At 46.2% G+C, this 19,094-nt stretch overlaps 1 protein-coding gene across 2 annotated transcripts in view; it reads left to right on the top strand.

Moving 5' to 3' along the window:
• The window catches only part of KLHL3 (kelch like family member 3), a 50,226-nt gene extending 31,901 nt beyond the window's left edge, over positions 1–18,325 (top strand). For both annotated transcript variants that reach the window (XM_076350474.1, XM_076350475.1), the window contains 9 exons: positions 772–888; positions 1,912–2,061; positions 4,688–4,805; positions 5,529–5,726; positions 6,311–6,412; positions 9,238–9,366; positions 12,839–12,979; positions 13,193–13,336; positions 13,596–18,325. In XM_076350474.1, coding sequence (XP_076206589.1) covers positions 772–888; positions 1,912–2,061; positions 4,688–4,805; positions 5,529–5,726; positions 6,311–6,412; positions 9,238–9,366; positions 12,839–12,979; positions 13,193–13,336; positions 13,596–13,624 — 1,128 coding nt within the window. In that variant the 3' untranslated portion in view covers positions 13,625–18,325. The remainder of the gene's footprint in view (positions 1–771; positions 889–1,911; positions 2,062–4,687; positions 4,806–5,528; positions 5,727–6,310; positions 6,413–9,237; positions 9,367–12,838; positions 12,980–13,192; positions 13,337–13,595) is intronic.
• The last annotated feature ends 769 nt before the right edge of the window (positions 18,326–19,094 follow it).

Below are 19,094 nucleotides of genomic sequence, written 5' to 3'. Positions count from 1 at the left end.
ATGCCAGGAGCCCACGTAGGATGCTTCTGCCCGCGTCTGTTCATCGCGCAGGGCTCTGCATGGCTCCTGCTGTACGGGGTTGTTTGTGCCCAGTTTGTCACGGAGTCAAAGTTTGGATGCTTATCTGAACCGGTTGGATCTGGGAGTAAAACTAGATTTTGGTTCAGACCAGAAGTCCAGCGTGCCCTTGTTTCCCTGCAGAAGCATCTGGGTATTTTTAGCGGTGAAACGTGTGTGTGGCTGCAGGCAGGGGTTTTCCTGCGCGTGTGGTGAACTTGTCCTGAAGACTTCTTGGTTTTTGGGGTGGGTGGGGTGCGGGGAACTGGTGCAGTGATTGAATATGATGGTGAACATAGTGACTTACTGTGTGGCCAGACTCCTTCGGGAGGGGAGATCTCTGTTATCAGGAGTAATCGTTGTGGCTGATTTCATGAATAATGTCCAGTGCAAATGTCATCGGGCTAATTAAGTTTCCTGGCTGCCTTCCAGTACTCATGTCCAAGAGGTATGATTGTCCTGGACACACACTTAGCTTTGAGAGTGAAACAGCACATCTAGATGTGAAGTTGCTTATTAATATGCATGGTCAGCTCACCTCTTCGGTACCGTGGTGCTTGTGCTCTGTGCATAGTCACAACTTTTTCATCTGTTTGAGAGAGGTCTCGCACCTCCTTCTTTTGATATTGTAAAATCACAATGCTTCTGATTTTGGGTAGGTGACTGTGCAAGCCGGTTCTGTCTTCTCCGTTTAATTGTACTTTATCTGTGTAGGTCTTTGAAGCGGTTATTTCTTGGATAAATTATGAGAAGGAATCTCGCTTAGAGCACATGGCTAAACTGATGGAGCATGTTCGCCTACCCCTTTTGCCCAGAGATTATCTTGTACAGGTTAGTCTGCAAATAAGTAATTAATACTTGCACTGAAGCTGCTGGTAGCTCCTTAATCAATGGCTTGGCTGTTTGTGTCTGAGATGGGTAATTTGGCATGTCACTGAGTCTGTAAACAGGGAAATAAAAGGAAGAACTGGGTGGACTCTGAAATCAATGCGTGTGTGCAGAAACCTTCTTGTAAATGTGACCTCGGCAGTGCCGAGAGCGGAGCTCCTACCCCTCTTGATGAAAGCATTTGGAAGTTAATATCGTGGGATTTCTCACCCTGAAAATACCCAGGTGGTGGTGTTACAAGCTTGTGCAGGGTTTTTTCCCTAGTGCGCAGGTAAATTTACCTTGGTGAAAACACTTCATGTGAGATAATTTTGGCCTAAGACGTGTTCTGTGCATAGAGACAGGTCTGTGTGACCGGCAGGTGAGATGCTCTCTGACTTAGTCTGACTTAGAGATTGTTCTCAACAAGTTAATTCCTGGGATCTGGGCCTTGATAATGAGCTGAGAATCCTCAAAGGAAGGAGTTGGCATATGGACTTTTTGACTACTATGCTTTTATCATGTGTCTAAAAAAATCAATACAACTGAAATAAAATTGATATTCACAAGATGAACCCACCATGTATTTTTTTTCTCTCAACTATATCTTCTGATTGAGTAAAAGATATTGTCTTGCCTTAAAAAAAAAAAAAATCTGACTCAAATAAAAAATTACTTATTTTGTACCCAGACTCCTGGGGAATTCTCCTCTGCTGAGATATTAAGCGTCTGGCAGAGAGTGGTAAAATAGAGGGAGCACTGCTGCTCTTGAACGATACTGAAGGGAAGTGAGGAGCTTGGATGTTACTGCATGTGTTTCTTTGGGAAGAGCTGGAAGTCTGTGTCTGTCTTCTGCATTCTTTTTTTTATGTTGGTATTTTTGGAAGAGAAATTCTAGGTTTCATGTGCTTTCTACAAAGCTCCTTGTGACCTGTGCCACCAAGTACTTCAGTTTAAATGATCTTTCATGTGTGTGCGGGTTCTCAGACAGTTGAAGAAGAAGCTTTAATCAAGAATAACAACACCTGTAAAGACTTCCTTATCGAGGCCATGAAATATCATTTGCTTCCTCTGGATCAAAGGCAACTGATAAAGAATCCTAGAACAAAGCCGAGGACTCCCGTTAGCCTGCCAAAGGTAAGCCGAGTTGGTCGCACCATGTTACTGGTGGCATTTTCTGTCTTTGAAAGGAGCTTGCATACTTGCCGCATTACTTCTCACTAACTCCATGATCCTCCTTTGAAGTGTTTTACTCCCTCTTCTGGTATTGCCTATGCCTGCCAAGGATACATAATTAAGTTGGATAAACTTAGATAAACCCTTAGGAGAAGCAATGTCTCTGCTCCCAGGGGCGAGGGTGTGCTCTTGAAACGTTTTGTCAGCCACAAGTGGTTTTGTGAACGGCTGTTGCTCCTGGAGCCGTGGCTTGAGAATCGCTGACCCGTGGAGCAGCAGCGGCGGCAGGCAGCTGCCTGTAGTGCTCAGAGGGTCGGCTGAGGTTTCTGCTGGCTTGTAGCACTGTCATGGAGCCCTGCTGAGGAGGGTCACAGTAGGTGTCTGTCTTTTTCCCCGTATTCATGATCAGAAGCCAGGAAAGCAGGAAACAACGGCACCCAGACCCGTGGGCAGGAAGTCTGAAGCAAATTTCAATAGACTCAAAGCAGCTACTGAATAAATAATCCTTGTTACTCCCTGCGTTTATCCTGCAGGCGTGTGATGCTCTGGCCACCACTTTATTAGTGAAGAAAAAAATGACAACAGAAACTATTTTCCCTGTGCCCTGGAGATAAATGCAGTTTGGCACGATGTCTCTGAACAGACTGTCACTGAAGTTATTAGTAAGCATTTCGGAGATTGTAAGGCATCAAAACCTCAGTGTATTATTTTTCTAAGCACAAATCATAAGGAGCTTGGTTTGTGGGATGGTGTATGAGGTCTGTGCTATGAAGGACTATTCAGATGTTTAGATATTGGACTGTCCATCGAGAAATTGTGGTTCTGCAGAGTGTGTCAACATGTTGTGTCCTTTCTGCCTGCTGATGCCGAGATGAAATTGGTAGAACATAGCTTTGGGGGTGTCAGGAAGGGCTGATGCGACCCTTGTTCAAGGACTAAAGTAGTTAAGGATAAAATGAACAGTGAACCAGCGAGTTCAGAGGTGCTGAACATCTTTTTATAGCATGACCTATGAGTACAAACCCAAATCTTCTGCAGGTCTCTCCTCCCTTCTTTTTAACTGTAAAGAAAGGGGAGAAGGTGATGATGTTCCAGCAATCCTGTTACTGAGAAACTTTCATCTGGTCTGTTGGTCCTGCTGATGAGGGATTACCGTCTGCTGTGAAATCTCTTAATTCTGTAATCGTGTGAAGCTCTGCAGCTTTCCATGGAAGACTGTTACACAACTAGTAGTCAGGCTGCTAATTTAGACTCAATTTGCTTTCTAATGTCACATTCTTATCTTTGTAGATCAAACAGTCCACTATTTTCATACTCCTCAAATTCTTTAAAATGCTGTCGAGCTCTGTACTTTTAAAGCAACTGTGATTGGAGTTGAGCTCATTACCTGAGTGACCTCGAGTGACAATCTTACCCCCTCAGCTACTCACAGCTGCCTTGCAGGGGCTAAAGCCAGTTTCCTATCTACTCTTTAACTACATTTGAAGCCCCGTTACCTTACTTCTAGCTCCTTGGCCTTGTAAAAATCAGATTGTCTTGGGTAGTGTTTGCTCCTGCCAATTTGCTGTGATAAGGGGAGCAAACCCTCCCTCTTGATAGCTGTGGAGGGTCGAAGGAAATGTGTTTAGAACAAAGTGCAGGTCGAGCTGTTTGTAGGTGCTGTAGGTTTGGATGCTGCCTGTGCATGTGTTGGTTTGCAGTGCTCAGCTGGGGCTCAGCAGCGGTGGGCAGCCCTCGAGTGCTGAGCTGCAGGCTCCTGGGACAACTGTTCCTGGGCCAGTTAGTGAGTCCGTGGGGAGTTTATCTTCTGGTGGCAGACAGGGCAGATTTGGGAAGGACCACACTGCATGCCATCCAGGTCTTCTCGCTTTTCCACCAGTGTCCACTGCCTGCCGTTGTTGGGGATGGAGTCTGGGGCCGGACAGACCTTTAGCCTGATCTGGCAGAGTGGTTCTTGTGCTCCTGAGATTGCCCTTGATCACCTTCACATAGATCTTCCCTATCTGTAAAGAATTTAGGGTTTAATTACTGGATTTGCATCAATACACGTTGCAGCCAAAAGCCTTGATGAAGCTGACAAATCACTTCCTTTGGCAGCCCAGCACCCCAGGTCTTAATAGTCCGGTGATTTCCCCGAGTGTTGTCTTCCCCGCAGGTGGCAATACAGCTGTCAGATTTTATTTGCTAAGTGGCATCGATTATTTTTAGCACCACCATGGAGATAATGACTAAACAGTGGGCTGGCTCTGGAAATTATGCTGGGATCCTCTTCACTTAAAAATACTTCTGCAGTGAGTCTTGTGTGTGCCATGGTGCCAAGTGGTTTTGTGTTTCATGGGGAAATAGGGCAGGTTGCCCACCTCAAATGGTGAGGAATGGTTAATGGTGCTGCCATATTTAGCATGCATTAAATTGGAGATAACTTTCTCCCCCCCCGTTGCCCCCCCCCCCCCCCAGAGGCTTTTAGTAGGCCTGCAGCATGTTTTTGGCAGCTGCTCTCGGCCAGGTTGTGCTGATGGTTTCTTTGCAGGGAGCAGCTTCCCGGGCTAGTGTCTGAGGTTTTCTAGCTCTCATCTTCCCTCTCCAGGTGATGATCGTGGTGGGTGGGCAAGCACCCAAAGCCATTCGCAGTGTGGAGTGCTATGATTTTGAGGAGGAGCGGTGGGATCAGGTTGCTGAGCTTCCCTCCCGGAGATGCAGAGCAGGTAACGGGAACTTTTCCTGCAACCTTCTTCCTTTTCCCAGCGCAGCTCTTCAGGGCTGGATGGATGTCCTCAGTCGTCCCTTTAGCCTTCCTCTGTGCCCCTGGCCTCAAGCAGCTCTTTCTTTGTGCCATTCCTTCCTCCTCTTTCCCTACGCACATGTATCCTTCTCGTTCAGGTGGATGCCCTGCTCTCTAGAGGTGTTGCTCCTGCCTGTCTGCCCTCCATAGCCACTGTCTCCCCTTCATTATGTCTCTCTCCTGGCTGCTGCTCCATCAGTGTTTCCCCTCCTCCTCCCATCCCGCTGGCCTGGCAGCTCACAGGGATTTAGTTTTCCATGCTGGTTTACTAGTGAAAATCAAAGGGGCTGAGTCAGGCCCTCTTGGTGCTGAAGCAGATCTGTAAGTTGGGAGTGTTCCTCTGAAGACATCTGAGAGGGCTGTGTATGTGGATCACCATTTGGTGTCCTCTCTGCCTCAGAAAATTATTCATTCAGGTGTGAAATCCATCTGTGCCTTATGTTGCCGTGTATTTGTGTGCATTTCACTTTCCATATGACATGCATGTTTTATCGTACTTGGCTCCAATGCTCTTAATCTGCAGAAAATGCCAAAGACTTGCCCACGTTCTGCTCTTCCCTGCTGTCTTACCTCGACAGACGCCTGATGATACTCGCTTCCCAAGCTGTTTGTAAACCTCCGTAAAATCTCTCTCCTCTTTTATCAGGTGTGGTATTTATGGCTGGCAATGTTTATGCTGTCGGGGGCTTTAACGGATCTTTAAGGGTACGGACGGTTGATGTGTACGATGGCGTGAAGGACCAGTGGACATCCATAGCCAGCATGCAGGAAAGACGAAGCACTTTAGGCGCAGCTGTGCTCAATGATCTCCTGTATGCAGTGGGCGGCTTTGATGGCAGCACCGGTAGGTGACTGAGCAAAAACCAGGCAGTGCCTGACCCAAAGAAATGTTTTCAGAGACCCCTGCAAAGACTGCAGAGCTTTAGTGAGGTTCCTGCGCCCTTCCTCTATGATTTTGTAGAGAAAGAGCCAGAGATTGGGTTTACTGTGTGTTGTAACTAACCACATGCACATTATGACCCATCAGTAATTGCAGAGTATCTCACTATCAGCTAGTGATGAGTACAACGCAACAGGGTCTGGGGGAATTTTTAAACCTTTGCAAGGACATTTTGTAATGCTTGAAAGGATGTGGGACTTTTGGGCTTGGAATCTGGACTCTGCTCCTCCTTGGTGTCCCCAGCACATTGGAGGGGCAGCAGTCCCAGGGCAGAGGCCATGGGGTAGCAATTTTTCCAGCCGCTGAAGAAGTGGCGTTGACATGCTGGCCCCAGCCTGAAAGGCAAGGGACTAGAAAATTGGGTTGCAGGAGTGTGGGGGGAATTACGGGCTTGGGAGGAGGTGGAAGGCAGATGAAAGTGCAACACCAATCTTTTTTTCTTCTCTTTTTTTTTAATTAGAAAACCTGTGTATCCCCTTTTTAACTAGGTCTGGCATCAGTTGAGGCCTATAGCTATAAAACCAATGAGTGGTTTTTTGTGGCTCCCATGAACACAAGAAGAAGCAGTGTTGGAGTTGGAGTTGTGGAGGGTAAGAAAATCAGTAGCCATTTCCATCAAGCAAATGTTACTGTGTCAAACAGAAGCCTGAACAGTCAAGTGCAATAGGAGGAACTGCAGGAACTGTTCTCTAGACTATCTTTAGTTGGTAAAGATTTATTTTATATGACGTAATCGCTGCAGCTTTTTCCATTCTCCTCTTTATCTTAGTGAAAAATCATGGGTAGCTTTCCAAGAGCCTCAGGCCCATATCAGACTAGCCCATGCCTCCTGCGAATGCCATTAGGTGTGTGCAGGTTTCTTTGAATCCTTTATCTTAGTGAAAAATCATGGGTAGCTTTCCAAGAGCCTCAGGCCCATATCAGAGCAGCCCATGCCTCCTGTGAATGCTATTAGGTGTGTGCAGGTGTCTTTGAATCCTTATTCTTCCTGGGCTGCTTCTGGCCAACGAAAGCAAATGGTATTGTGCAGTGTTGCCATCAGCAGACATTGTGTGGATGGAGTACCCATCACAGAAAATCTGCTCGGCGAGAGAAACAGGAGCATAGTTCATCCCGCAGCCCCAAGCTGATGGTTTGACAGGAATACTAAAACCTGTGTTTATTGACATCAGGCCTGCCGGCACACACGGCACGATTTGCTCTGGTTCGTAAAGGAGTAGGGACTGACGACAGCGAACGCTGGTGCTGCGGGAGCGAGGCAGGCGAGGTGGGTGGAGAGGGTGCTTGGAGGGATCGCGGTGGCTGTTGGCACCTATGTGTCAGCACCAAACTCAAGTGAGCTGGAACTGAGCATCTTGGTTTGGATCTAGGAGAAAGAACGGCTTAAGTAGGAACCTTTTCTTCCTTTAGCAAAATCAATTCTGAAGCAAGTGAAAGGTTTTATTTGACCTTGTCTTTAGCGTGGTGTAGCAGTTTCCAATTAGTACAGTGCGGAGCAGCCGCTGGCACAAGCCTTGTTATAAACTGCGCTTTGAAGTGGCTTGGTTTGACCTGTGTGCATGGGAAATACATGAAATGTGTTTATGTGAGAAGAGGGAGGGAGATAAAGTCAGAATAAATAATGGTGGTTGTGCTAAACTTGCGTATTTAAGAAGCGTCTCCTTCAAAATTGGCTGTGCTTGTGAAGTGCTGGGCTGCTGGTAGTCAGTGGGATTTGCTGAAGTGGGTCAGTCATTTGAATGTGGAACAAATATTAAGTACGTACCCGAGAGATGCATTTCTATGGATAGGTTTTCTACTGGAGACATATGAAATCCTTTTCCTTTGCTTTGTTTGAAAAGTGCAGATAAGTGTTGCACGTGTTGGAGTCCACGATAAAAAAAAAAAAATATAATGAGGGCATGTGATGGGGAAGAAGAGCTCATCGTATTGGTGTAGGGAACAAGCTGCAGCCTGCAGTTAATCCACAGTGTTCATCTGAATGTGATGAAGATTGATCTGATGTCTGTGGGCACTGAAAATATCTAGTAATTGATGCCAGCCAGGGGACTTTATCTTGTCTTGCTCTGTCCGGCACTCTTGCCTTGATTCATTGACTAACACCAGGCAGGTTGAAACAACAGCGCGAATAAGAGTTTGAAATGTTTATAGAGACAGGAAGATGCAGAAGGAGCGCAGTTGTAAACCTGATCCTTGCAAACCTCTCCTAATGATCACAGCCCGAGGAAGGTATGAGTGGAGCTGAGGGGGAGAACAGGGGTCAGAGGCAGGACCATGAGAAAGAAAAGAGCTGGCCTGTTCTTCGAGCCTTGCAAGCATCAAGGAAACAGGAGGATGGAAAAGCGTAAGAGTATAGATGATAACTGCTGGTGGGAGTCTCGTGATAAAGAATTGCATAGCTCATTTGTGGCCAGGCTCTGCTGTTACGGACTGAAAATTGGTCTTATTCATGGGTTTTGTACAAAAATTTGGGTTAGAATTTTCCTGCATATTTGTTGAACTTTATTAATGGTTGTTTGTTGCAATGTCTAGGAGGCCCGGTCTAGAACCAGAACGCCTTTGTGCTAGGTGATCTAGTAAAGAAACACAAAGAAGCCCTCTCTGCCCAGAGGGTTTACTGCCTAAATGCAAAATGAGCTGATAGACGATACAGGGAGATAAGGAGAGATTATCAGTCAGGTCTGTGAACAGAGGACGCGGTGGAGCATTAGCCTTGTTTCACGTATGGTGTAGTCCTGTGACATCTGACTGTGTTTTTCCAGTCTCTCTAGGTGTATGTTGTCCAGCTTTCGTCGAGTTGAGGTAGGGAGGGACAGATATACCATGCTGTGAGGGTCTCCTGTGGTATCTTCTGTGTTGTGATCACCTGGCGTGAGTGAGCAGGCTGGCCTCAGCTGTGCTACCAGCATTGGTTTGTTTTGATTTGGCCCAGGTTCTTCAAAATCAGGTCTAGGTTTCCATGCAGGTATTATATTAACATAAGAGGCTATTGCATATTTATTGCTCATGTGATATTGTAATTAATGTACAGTATCGACCTTTGACAGCACATTTTGCCTTGTGGCACCTGAACAGGAGGAAACAATCGGCAGAATGTGCTTTGATGTTACCTCTTCTCCTGGGCCAACAAGTCATTTGGAAAACCCTCTGGGCTTTTGGCTTCTAATTTAGCTGTTGTGTCGTGTATTTCCTTGTCTTAGTTGACAGCTTTAACAGCTTTAAAAACAATCCTGCCTGTCTGCGAGTTTCCTTCACATCCTTTTGGTAGGATTTTCCCCAGACATCCCAGCAGGTTTAGGCACATCTCCCACGGCCTCCCTCAGCCGGGATCTGTCCTTACCTGGGGCCGTCAGGCGTGATGGTAATGTAAATCAGTCGTAGCCGTAATGCCGATGCCAACGTGTGTCTCTTCCAGGTAAGCTCTATGCTGTGGGGGGTTACGATGGAGCGTCCCGTCAGTGCCTTAGTACCGTCGAGCAGTATAACCCAGCCACGAATGAATGGACCTATGTAGCCGACATGAGCACTCGACGCAGCGGTGCAGGTACTGGCTCCGAGATGTGTTCTTAAGAGTGGGGGATCGCTAGGTTCTCCTCGGCTCACGGAAAGGAAGGAGAAGTGTGTTTTGGCATTGCCTGGCTGGCAAGCGCAACCTGTTGTTTTCCCCTTCTTCCCATGAGGGGAAAAACCGTAATTGCTTGGAAACTCTCAGCAGCTCTCCTGACTTTGTTAAAATCTGCCAAACTGAAATTAATTTCTGGGTTAATGAAATAACGTTCAGTGTTTCTAAGTAGCCTTGCTAACAGATGCATCTCACTTGTAAGCAGAGAGTTATCTTTCCAAATCACCAGCTGCAGGCTCAGCCGGGGACTGGAAAGCCAAGCTGCGTTCTCCTTCTCTCCTATCGTTTGGGGGTTGTCAGATGGATTTTCCTTTTGGATCTTCTCTGCAAGCATCCAGTGGGTGCTTTGCAGCACAAAACACATCTGCACTGGGTGATGTGCAGACCAAGTCAAGGTAACAAAATTAATCTCAGATTGCCCCTGCTAAGCTTGATTTTTGGTGTACCTTTTGCTGGCAAGAGTTGGTGATCCGGAGGATTAGAGGAAAGGACATGTTAAAAAAGGATTATATTCTAGTCTTGATGGTTTCTGACTTACTATGTGATGTTAGGCCAGGTAGGCACTTGTCCTCTCTGTGGCTGTTCCTCTCTGAAAGGGATAAAAGCTCTTATCCATTGCATTTAAAATCATCTTCAGATGAAAGGGAATGTGTCCGTATTGGTCCTATTGCTCAGTGTGTGCAGTGAGTCCTCCCTGATGTCAAATTGTGCAGTTCTCGTTTTACAACAGCCAAAGTGGCGGTTACCAGAGGTGGCCAAGCCCAGAGGCTGCCCTTTGTGTGCGGGCTGAAATAACCCTGCCGTGGGAATTTCATTCTGAACTGGGTGGTCGGGAGACTGCTCTCTACACACCATCTTTCTTTCCTCACTCTAATACCTTTTCCATAACTCCAGGTGAAGTAGATATGGTCACACACTGTTGGCTTGAATTCAGTTGAAGAGGTTTTTAGTATCTGCTTGATGCTTAGACCTAGCCCAATGCAACCTTATAGAACAGAACGAGTATCTCGCGTTGTTGACACCATGTTGAAACACAGCAAAACAGTTTGTGCCTGTAGTGAGATGGATTTTAGTGAGTCATCTTTGTTTGAAACACTCTGCTCTGAGCACTGCTTTGCAAGTACATCTCCATATGGCAAGTCCAGTATTAGGAATGCTCTTGCTTGCCTGCCAAATAGCCTTGCAATTTTCTGTTCCCAACCTGAAAGCTGAGCTCCTCAAGTTCTGGTTGTCACCCAGGTGCCCCTCCAGCAGGCACCGGGGAAGGGACTGGCCGGTGCCACTCATCACCAGTGGTGCTGCAGCATGATCTATAAATGAAACCGTGCTCAGAGCTGCCGGCATTGCCGTCCCGATGCTGACATCTAGTGGAGGTGAGGACGGGTGTCCCCAAGTCCCTGGGGTGACCCCAATCCAGGCAGTGGGGCTGTGTGGATGTGCGGGCGCTGGCAGTGCTGGATTTGCTGGGCTTTCCCCTCCTGGCAGGGACGTCCCATCCGTGTGTGCCCTGTTTCGCCACACAGGGAGGCAGTTTTAGATGGAGAAGCCTTAGAATGTTTCCGACTCTTTTACTCTCCTACTTGCTTAAATTAGTCTACTAATTAAATTATTTCTTAAAAGTGTAAAATTTTTGCTTAACAGCTGAGTATAGTCAAATGCTAAGGTGCTGCAAACCCAGGCTGCTGGGCTCAGACGCGGTAGGCTTTCCTCACCAGTTAAATGAGTTCCCATTCCCCAGTCAACTGGGAGGCACCAGCTCTGGGGCCAGGACGTGTACTGGGACGTGTTCTGCTCTTCTTAGATGGTGCACGTTGGAGTACCTCAACCAGACTGAGAATTTCACCCAGTAAGGTGGATATTTATGGCAGTTAGACATTAATCACCAGTGTTTTCCAGAGATGAACCATGAATCCCAATGTCACGTTGGGATTTCAACACCTCTTGATGCAGCGGGAGACAGCTGGTCAAAGCCAAAGCCAGCAGCAGCAAGTTAAGAAAATCTGGAGAAGAGAGAGGTGATGGTGGTAGACCTGCGGCAGCATTCCTGTCCCCCAAACGGTGGTGTGCCTGCTGGAGTTTTAATTCATCAGTCAGTCTCAGTTAGGTGCTGGCCTGTTTTTGGGTGAGGGAGGAGTAATAATGCTCAGATGTTTTCCCTCCCTGCCTTGTGTTGTCGTCCTGCAGGTGGAGCACAGCGGCTGCTGTGGTCGGTGCTCCTGCTGACCATGGCAAGACTTGGAGCAATGTGACACATCGCATTTTTGGGATGTGACACACCACCAGGAGGTGTTCCCGCGGCACGGGAGCTGCCGAGCCCGAATGGTGCCTGCTCTCTGGCTCACCATGGCAGCGCTGCTCCTGTGCTCTCCTTTCCCTGTGCTGCACGTGGCAAACAGGAAAGATATTTGCACAGGGGCCAACTTGAAAACCCATCGGTTTTACGCTGGCAGGGCCCCTCTCCTCCCTGTGCACGCCTTTCCGGCTCTGTGCCTTCCCCTCAGTCGTCAGCACGAGTCCATCTTCAGGGCACGAGGGCCGTCCTGCTGGTAAATGCTCGTGGTCGAAATGATGGAATTCAGATCTATGTTTCTGTTTTACTAACATCCCACCTTGTTAATTTTAATAGAGGCCTTTGAACCTATTAACGAAGATATGTTGCTGGAAGTTTTAACTCTCACGGATTGGTGAACATTTTAATTAATTTACTTAATATTAGGCAGAAGCACCCTTCAGATCCCTGTCATTCCCAGAGATTGAGCCAGGGGCTTGCGAAAGTGGCTGGGAAGGTGGCCTTGGAGGCACCTTGTCTGTGCAAGTGCTGCTGCCGTGTTTGGGGGCGGGAGTGGGGGGAGAGGAACCCAGTGGCAACCGCAACAACTGGAGACAGTAAGTTGTTGAGAAGAGGAAGAGTGTCCAAGGGATGAAGGCATATGGCACAAAGGCAGCAGGAAAAGCAAAAAGCTCTTGGAAGTGGGAATCAAGCTAAAAGCAAAGGGTCCTGTGGCAGAAAAGATCAGGCAGATAGGGACGAGGTGGGGTGGGATACAGCAGTCAGGGAGGTAAAGGGAAGAGAGAACAAGTCAGTCCAAAAAGACTGAATAAAGGCAGACGAATGTCATGGGACTAGACTACTGATCTCAGATAGACTGAGATCTACCTGAGAAAGGGGCACAGCCCTGAAAGATAGGACATCTGCCAGGCGTTACTGTGCAGGTCTGCTGTAGTGTCACGTGGTGGTTGGATGGAGACTTGACCACGTCCCAGGTGATCTTGAGGCACGTGGCCCATGTTTTGGAAATGCCTTGGAAAGGCCAAGGCAATACCCAGTAGAAGACCCAGGGACATGCAACCCTTTCCCCTGGACGTTTGGCTAATGCTGGGCTCTGTTCGGCAGGTGTCGGTGTTCTGAGCGGGCTGCTGTATGCTACGGGGGGGCACGATGGTCCCTTAGTAAGGAAGAGTGTGGAAGTCTATGATCCAGGAACAAACACCTGGAAGCAAGTAGCAGACATGAATATGTGTAGAAGAAATGCAGGTAACCACAATAAGCCTTTCTGTGGTGTTTGGTTGTAGTTGTCTGTGTGTTTTTAATGCAGCTAATGTGCTAGTGATGTAAGTGATCAGTATTGTAAGAAAGTGATAAAAATGGAAGATGAGGTATCTGCTTGGGAATGAATCAGAACATGGCAGATGACGTGTCATGGGGGATGAGTTAGCCCATGTCTAACCATCTGTGCTCTGCTTTGAGGTGTGTGTGCAGTGAATGGTCTCCTCTACGTGGTGGGAGGAGATGATGGTTCCTGTAATTTGGCCTCGGTGGAATACTACAACCCCATCACGGACAAGTGGACGTTATTACCAACCAGCATGAGCACGGGGAGAAGTTACGCAGGTATATAGTCAGTGGGAGAGCTGGCAACAGCTGGGGTCATTCATAAACTAGAGGGCTGTGCCTCCTGAAGCTTTAATCTTATATTTTTGTATGTTTTATGTGGCTTTCAGTAGAGGAACCTGTCATAGAATTAGTAGACACCTCTCCCTCTGCTAGCCCATTGCTAGTCTTTAAAGGCTTTGCAGGGTGATCTTAGACACATTGCAAGCCAAGAGTTTCTCCTATGATAACTGTGTCTGTCTGTCCATTCTTACAACAGGTGTGGCTGTGATTCACAAACCGTTGTGACACATGGTCAAGCCAATGCGAGGAGCAGAAGTGCAGTGGATCCAGCTAGGGTGGTGTTGGGAAGATGACTGACCTCTGACGTGACCCATCTCATTGCTGTTAACGTCTCAGCATGACAAGTGATACATTGCAAACATCATCTGCTCTGCGGTGGATTGCGTAGCAAAGCGAAAATCCCTCTGGGGACATGTTCTATGCTAGACACGAGGTGTTGCTTGTTATCTGTGGTGCAATCAACTGTTCTTCTCAATGGCTGGTGTCCTGAGATAAACACTGTGCTTGAACTGCAGGCACTGAATTTCTTGTGTGAAACAAAACTGCTACGTTTGGGCATGTGAGTAAAAACGAACACTTCTGGATTTCTTCACTACTGATGCTCCGTGCACATTATCGGTTGAACTATTTACTCACTGTGCCTGGAGGGTGGACTTTACTACTGGTGGTGGAAACTTCTGAGTACCAACCGAGAAAAGCAGTTGGCAGAAATGGACTGGAACAGGGTGCTCTGGCTTGAGTGTGACGCTGTCTCAGTCATACGTTTGTATATGCCACTGGACTACTGTATGTATCCCTGAAATGCTTGTCGTATGGTGGAAATAAATGCCATGTGATTTTTTTTTTTCTACTCGCCATGAATGCTGTTTGCTGTACGTGATGGGACCTGCTGGGCAGTGCCTTCCCTGGGGCTGAAGTCTCGGCACCTGAACCACGCAAAACTTCGCAACCCCACAAAACGTGTGCTGCTCCGATGGGGTTTATTGCTCCTGTGAAACAAATATTGCTGGAATAGAAAGTATTCCAACCCATGCACTTCAGCTGTGCTGAAAGCCCCAGTTCTAGCCCTGTCCAGCATCTCAATGCCATTTCATAATAGAGTGTTTAGATGTTAAAAGAAATACCTCATGGTGCCATTAATGTAGAGACATTATATACAGTGAGAATCCTCTGTCACCCAAGCAGTGATTAATGAGCAAGGTAAAATACTTTCAGTGTTTTAATGCTTCCAGAGTATGGAGATTAATCACTGTCACTGTAATTGCTATTTTAATCTTGCCCGTACTGAAGGCGTTCCTCTATTAGTATGAAGAATTCATAAGATTATTCACATCAGACAAATCTAGATCCAGCTGTAATGTAGCTGTCTTGCTTACATCCCAAATTCTTAAAACTTTCTGTTTAGGAAGATGTTTGACTTTAAAATACCTTTTTGTGTCTCCTTGTGAGCTCTGGAATGCTTCTGCATACAGGGGTGGACCTCCCAAAAGACTCCCCAGCTAAAGAGAACTAATGAAGAAAAATATTTTCTCACCTTTTGTGTTTTGTTTTGGTTTTTTTGTTTTTGTTTTTCCCTCCGTAGATCAGCTGAGGCTTTCTGTAGCGGGCAGCTGGCCTGCAGGACAGAATCTGCCCGTGTTACTGTCGAGCTCCAGCACTTACCACTGTTGTTCTGCTGGTTTCTTTCTCCATAGATCTCCTATCAAAAAGACTCCACGTGACCTTCTACGGTAGAAAAAAAAATACTTAAAAAATTATTTCAGAGGGACCTAAGGCTACGTCATCTCGTGCAGCTTTTGTAGAGGAGTGGGTTACTTCTGTAAATAAGTAGATTTTTAATGTTGGAGTTGACTCGGTCCTTATAAGATGGGTGCCTGCTCACTGTGGGGAAAACAGCTCCTACCTTTGTTGTGTTACCTCCCACAGAGGGGGCTGACCTTCGTGGGGAACGTAGCACCCACTCCTCTTTGCATGTTCTTGTTTTTACAAACAAAAGCAAACTGTCCAAAGAAATGGCAGTATTATTCTTGATGTCTACCCTTCCATTGTACGTCAGCTCAGAGGTCTTGAAAATAATAATGAAAAAAAATCAGTCTTTTCTATAATACCCTTTAAACCTTTTGCTTTGGGTTCTACAATCTGCAGTGAAACGTGCCAAAACAGTAGTACGACATGCTGCTCTCTTACAAGGTGTTGCTTACTGTAAAAGCTATTGAGGCTGGTAGGAATGTATCCCTGACTGCAGCTGCCTTCGGATCAGAGTCCCGAGATGCATCTTTACAGTGGCATAAGCAAGATGATGCCTTGGTTTGGACTGACTCAAATTCACTGCCCCAAAAGCAAACGCCAAAAGGTGTTTCCCTTTCATGCAGCCTGTGGGAATAGAGGATAAAATGGGACAGGCGAAGCGTTGTGGTCGCAATTAGCATCTCTTGTTAGGCTGAGATGGCTGGACAAGGGTGGACAAGCGTTTGGGCGCGCATGGCCCTCGTTAGGTCTGGTATAGACATAGGGAATGTGAAGCTAAATAGCTACTATACGGCCCAACTGCAGCTCAATAGTTGGGAACAGTTACCAGCTAACCTTCTCGCATTCATAGCATTGCTGGAGCAAAGGCAAATATTACCCAGAGACTAAGAGTCTATGTGGGCTAGAGATAAAAACTGGTAGGTAGCGCTGGAGAGATGCACGTTTGAAATTTGCCGTGTTTGTCAGATGTCGGGAAAGGTGAATATACCTGAAAGTTGGATAACTTTTCCCCTGCTATACATCTCTTTATAAACCTTCCTTGCTTACAAGGGAAAGCAGTTTTTGGTGGTTTTTTCCTGCTATTGTAAAATGGCATTTCTGCCCACTGCTGACCCAGACCCGCAGCTCGCTGGACAGGGCTAGGACTCGCAGCCCTTGCCAGGGACGAGTGATGGTGTTCCTGGCTGCAGCCAGTTCTTCTCGATGGCAAATGACACGTTTCCTTCTTTCCTTCTCAAACATTGCAGTGTTATGCAAGTCAAGTGACCTCGTTTTCCAGCTATGCAATATGAACAACCGTAACGTGTGACAAACCAGCTGTATTCCCCCCCTTGAAATGCTTTTTGAATTTGTCCGTCTTTGGCGTGTGGTTTCATGTTTGTATTGTTAATTCTGAGCACCTGAGCCAGATCCTTTAAAGATTGCCTTTTTCTAGGACTGAAAACGTAGCATTAGCGCTAACAAATTTTACTGTAAATATTTTTATAAGACTTTTAAATAATTTTTTGGATCGCTTTTTATGGTCATCAATGACGCTTCTGTTAAATTCTGGATCTAATTCTTACACTCCAGTGCGGTTTTTGCTGGCCATGATGTAGGTGTGAATCTGTATGTTTTCTGCACAAGAAATTAAATGTTGTAACTAAGATCTGGGATAGCTCTTATGTTGATTCTAACATATTAGAAGGACAGCATTGGGCTCAACATTATGAGATAAATTAAAATCCATTACCTCAGTCACCAGTACGCTCTTAGATTATTAGTTATTTTACAACAATTTCAATACTCTGATTTAATGTTCTTGTGCCATGTGTTTGCTTCCCGGTCAGCTTGGTGGACAGGCTGTCTCTCGGCGGTTTCGCTTCTCGGCTCCTGCGTGAGCGCGGTGCTGCTTGAAGATGGAGGATGCCATGTACACAGCAGCGCACGCGCGCGTGCAAACCCCCCAGGCTGCCAAAACCAGTGAAATTATTGCGGGAGGTTTTGTAAAAGCTTTACAAACCGAACTCAGGCTACTTCCTCGCAATGGTCCTTTGTGAATATGAAGGCTTTCCTCGGCTCTCTTCTGTTGTCGGCTCTTTTTGGGGGTCACCACGTGCAGACCCCCTGCGGGATTCTGGCCGTGGGTTTCCCACAGGTGACTCTGCTCTTGCGGAGAAAGCATGCCTGGGGATGCGCACCCACAGAACCCAACAGCGTCGCGTGTGGGTACACACACTGCTGGGTTTGCAAAACAGGCAAGCATATGTAAAGCAGGATAGATTTGTCTCAAGCAATCTGTTGTTTAAACAAGTTTGAATCAAGTCCATCTTTTCCATTTGTGCCTAATAGATAAATTGGGGGTGATTAAAACCAATTTTCAGTTCATTCAGTTTATCCAAATACTTTTTTGTACAGATGTGTACAGCACTGTAATTACCGTAAATATACTTGGCAGCATTTGCATAACCACCATGAAAGCTTAATACTGTTCTCTCATTTGCAGTGTTTGGAGACCAAAATCCTTAATATCCAGCGAAGTGTGATGCCTATTCATCAAGCTAACACGATGGTTCAGCAGATAAATGCAGCTCGTTTTTTAACCTTTGGGATTCGTTACTAATAAAATGTAGTATCAAAGCAGTTGCCCCCTTGGCTTAACATCATGCCCACTAATCACATTCACATGAGCGTGATTTGTTGCTCGAAGCTACAGCATCTGGGAGTGTGTTTGACATTGTAGTCTGCAAATGAGTGAATTTACTTTTTTTCCTCTGCTCTTATTTTTGTTTATGGGTTTATAAATTATTTTCCTCTACAGTGACAATAAATAAATATTGAGAATTTTAGTTTGTATATTTTATGCATAAAAAAAACCCTTTAAGAAAAATGGATGATTGTGAAATAATTTACCTGGGTGTGGAATTATTTGTTTTTGTAAAACAGACTTTGTTGGTTCAGTAGCTGACAGTATAACGTAATGAGTCGGTTGACTGTTTAAGCTAATTTTTTAATTAAAGATTTTTTGCATGAGTGTGAAGGACCAAGGACTTTGCAAAGTAATTCTCTCAACAGCTGTCTTGTCCAGTGCAATGAAGGACTCAAGAAACATTCTTCACTGGCATATTTATATTATAAAAGAAAATCACGTTGTAGTTCCCCATCCTTTTAATTTGAATAAAAACTGGACTAATGAAACTCTTCTGGGTCTATTTTGATTTCGTCGGCTTCTGACAGCGAGGAACAATCTCGTCACTCCACACGGCTTTTTTCACCCTCTTTAATTACAGCACATACAAACCCTGGGTTTACTTTGTGTCCTTTGCAGTTGGGGCAGCGGTACTCGCGCGTGTCGATGCTGAGAGGTCCAAATGCTGGAGGAGATGCTGCCCTGACGCTCTGATGCTCTCCTGGGGTCTGCGCTGCTCCTTTTCCAAGGGAAGTTCAAGGCCGTTTGGCCCCTGGGGTGCAGGACAAGAGCGTTTCTCTTGGGGGTGGGAAAGCCCTTGGTTAGGGGCATTGATGGCAGAAGACAGGACCTTTTAGTGAATGCGATTGGGAAGAGAGAAAACGTGGAAAAGGAGAGTTTACACCCATGGGCTCGATATGTCTTAATAACACCATAAAGTAACACATTTCCTACACCACTGCAAAGACCAACACATTTAACAGGTAGCACAACTCATTTTGTCTTATGCTTGTGATACGTCTCACTGAGCCCTCTAGTTTTCTAGAAATGCTCCTCGTGCCTCATCTGTTAATAACAATGCATGACGTCAAATTTGCCGTGTGGGATCCTGAAATTTAATTGCCTGATGAACACAGGTAATGATGTCTTGTGGGTTGCTCTGTGCAGCTGGGGGACTTCGCAACTGTTCCGTATTTTATTTCAAAATTACTTGTTTCCTGCACAGTTGGCCCCTTTTTATTCATGTTTAAGCTGAGCCCAGTAAGTTCAGGTCCCGTC

Source organism: Aptenodytes patagonicus, chromosome 12, assembly GCF_965638725.1.
Source record: "Aptenodytes patagonicus chromosome 12, bAptPat1.pri.cur, whole genome shotgun sequence".
Classification (NCBI taxonomy): Eukaryota; Metazoa; Chordata; class Aves; order Sphenisciformes; family Spheniscidae; genus Aptenodytes; species Aptenodytes patagonicus.
The sequence above is the reverse complement of the archived record's forward strand: the minus strand, read 5'-3'. Positions and strand labels throughout refer to the sequence as shown.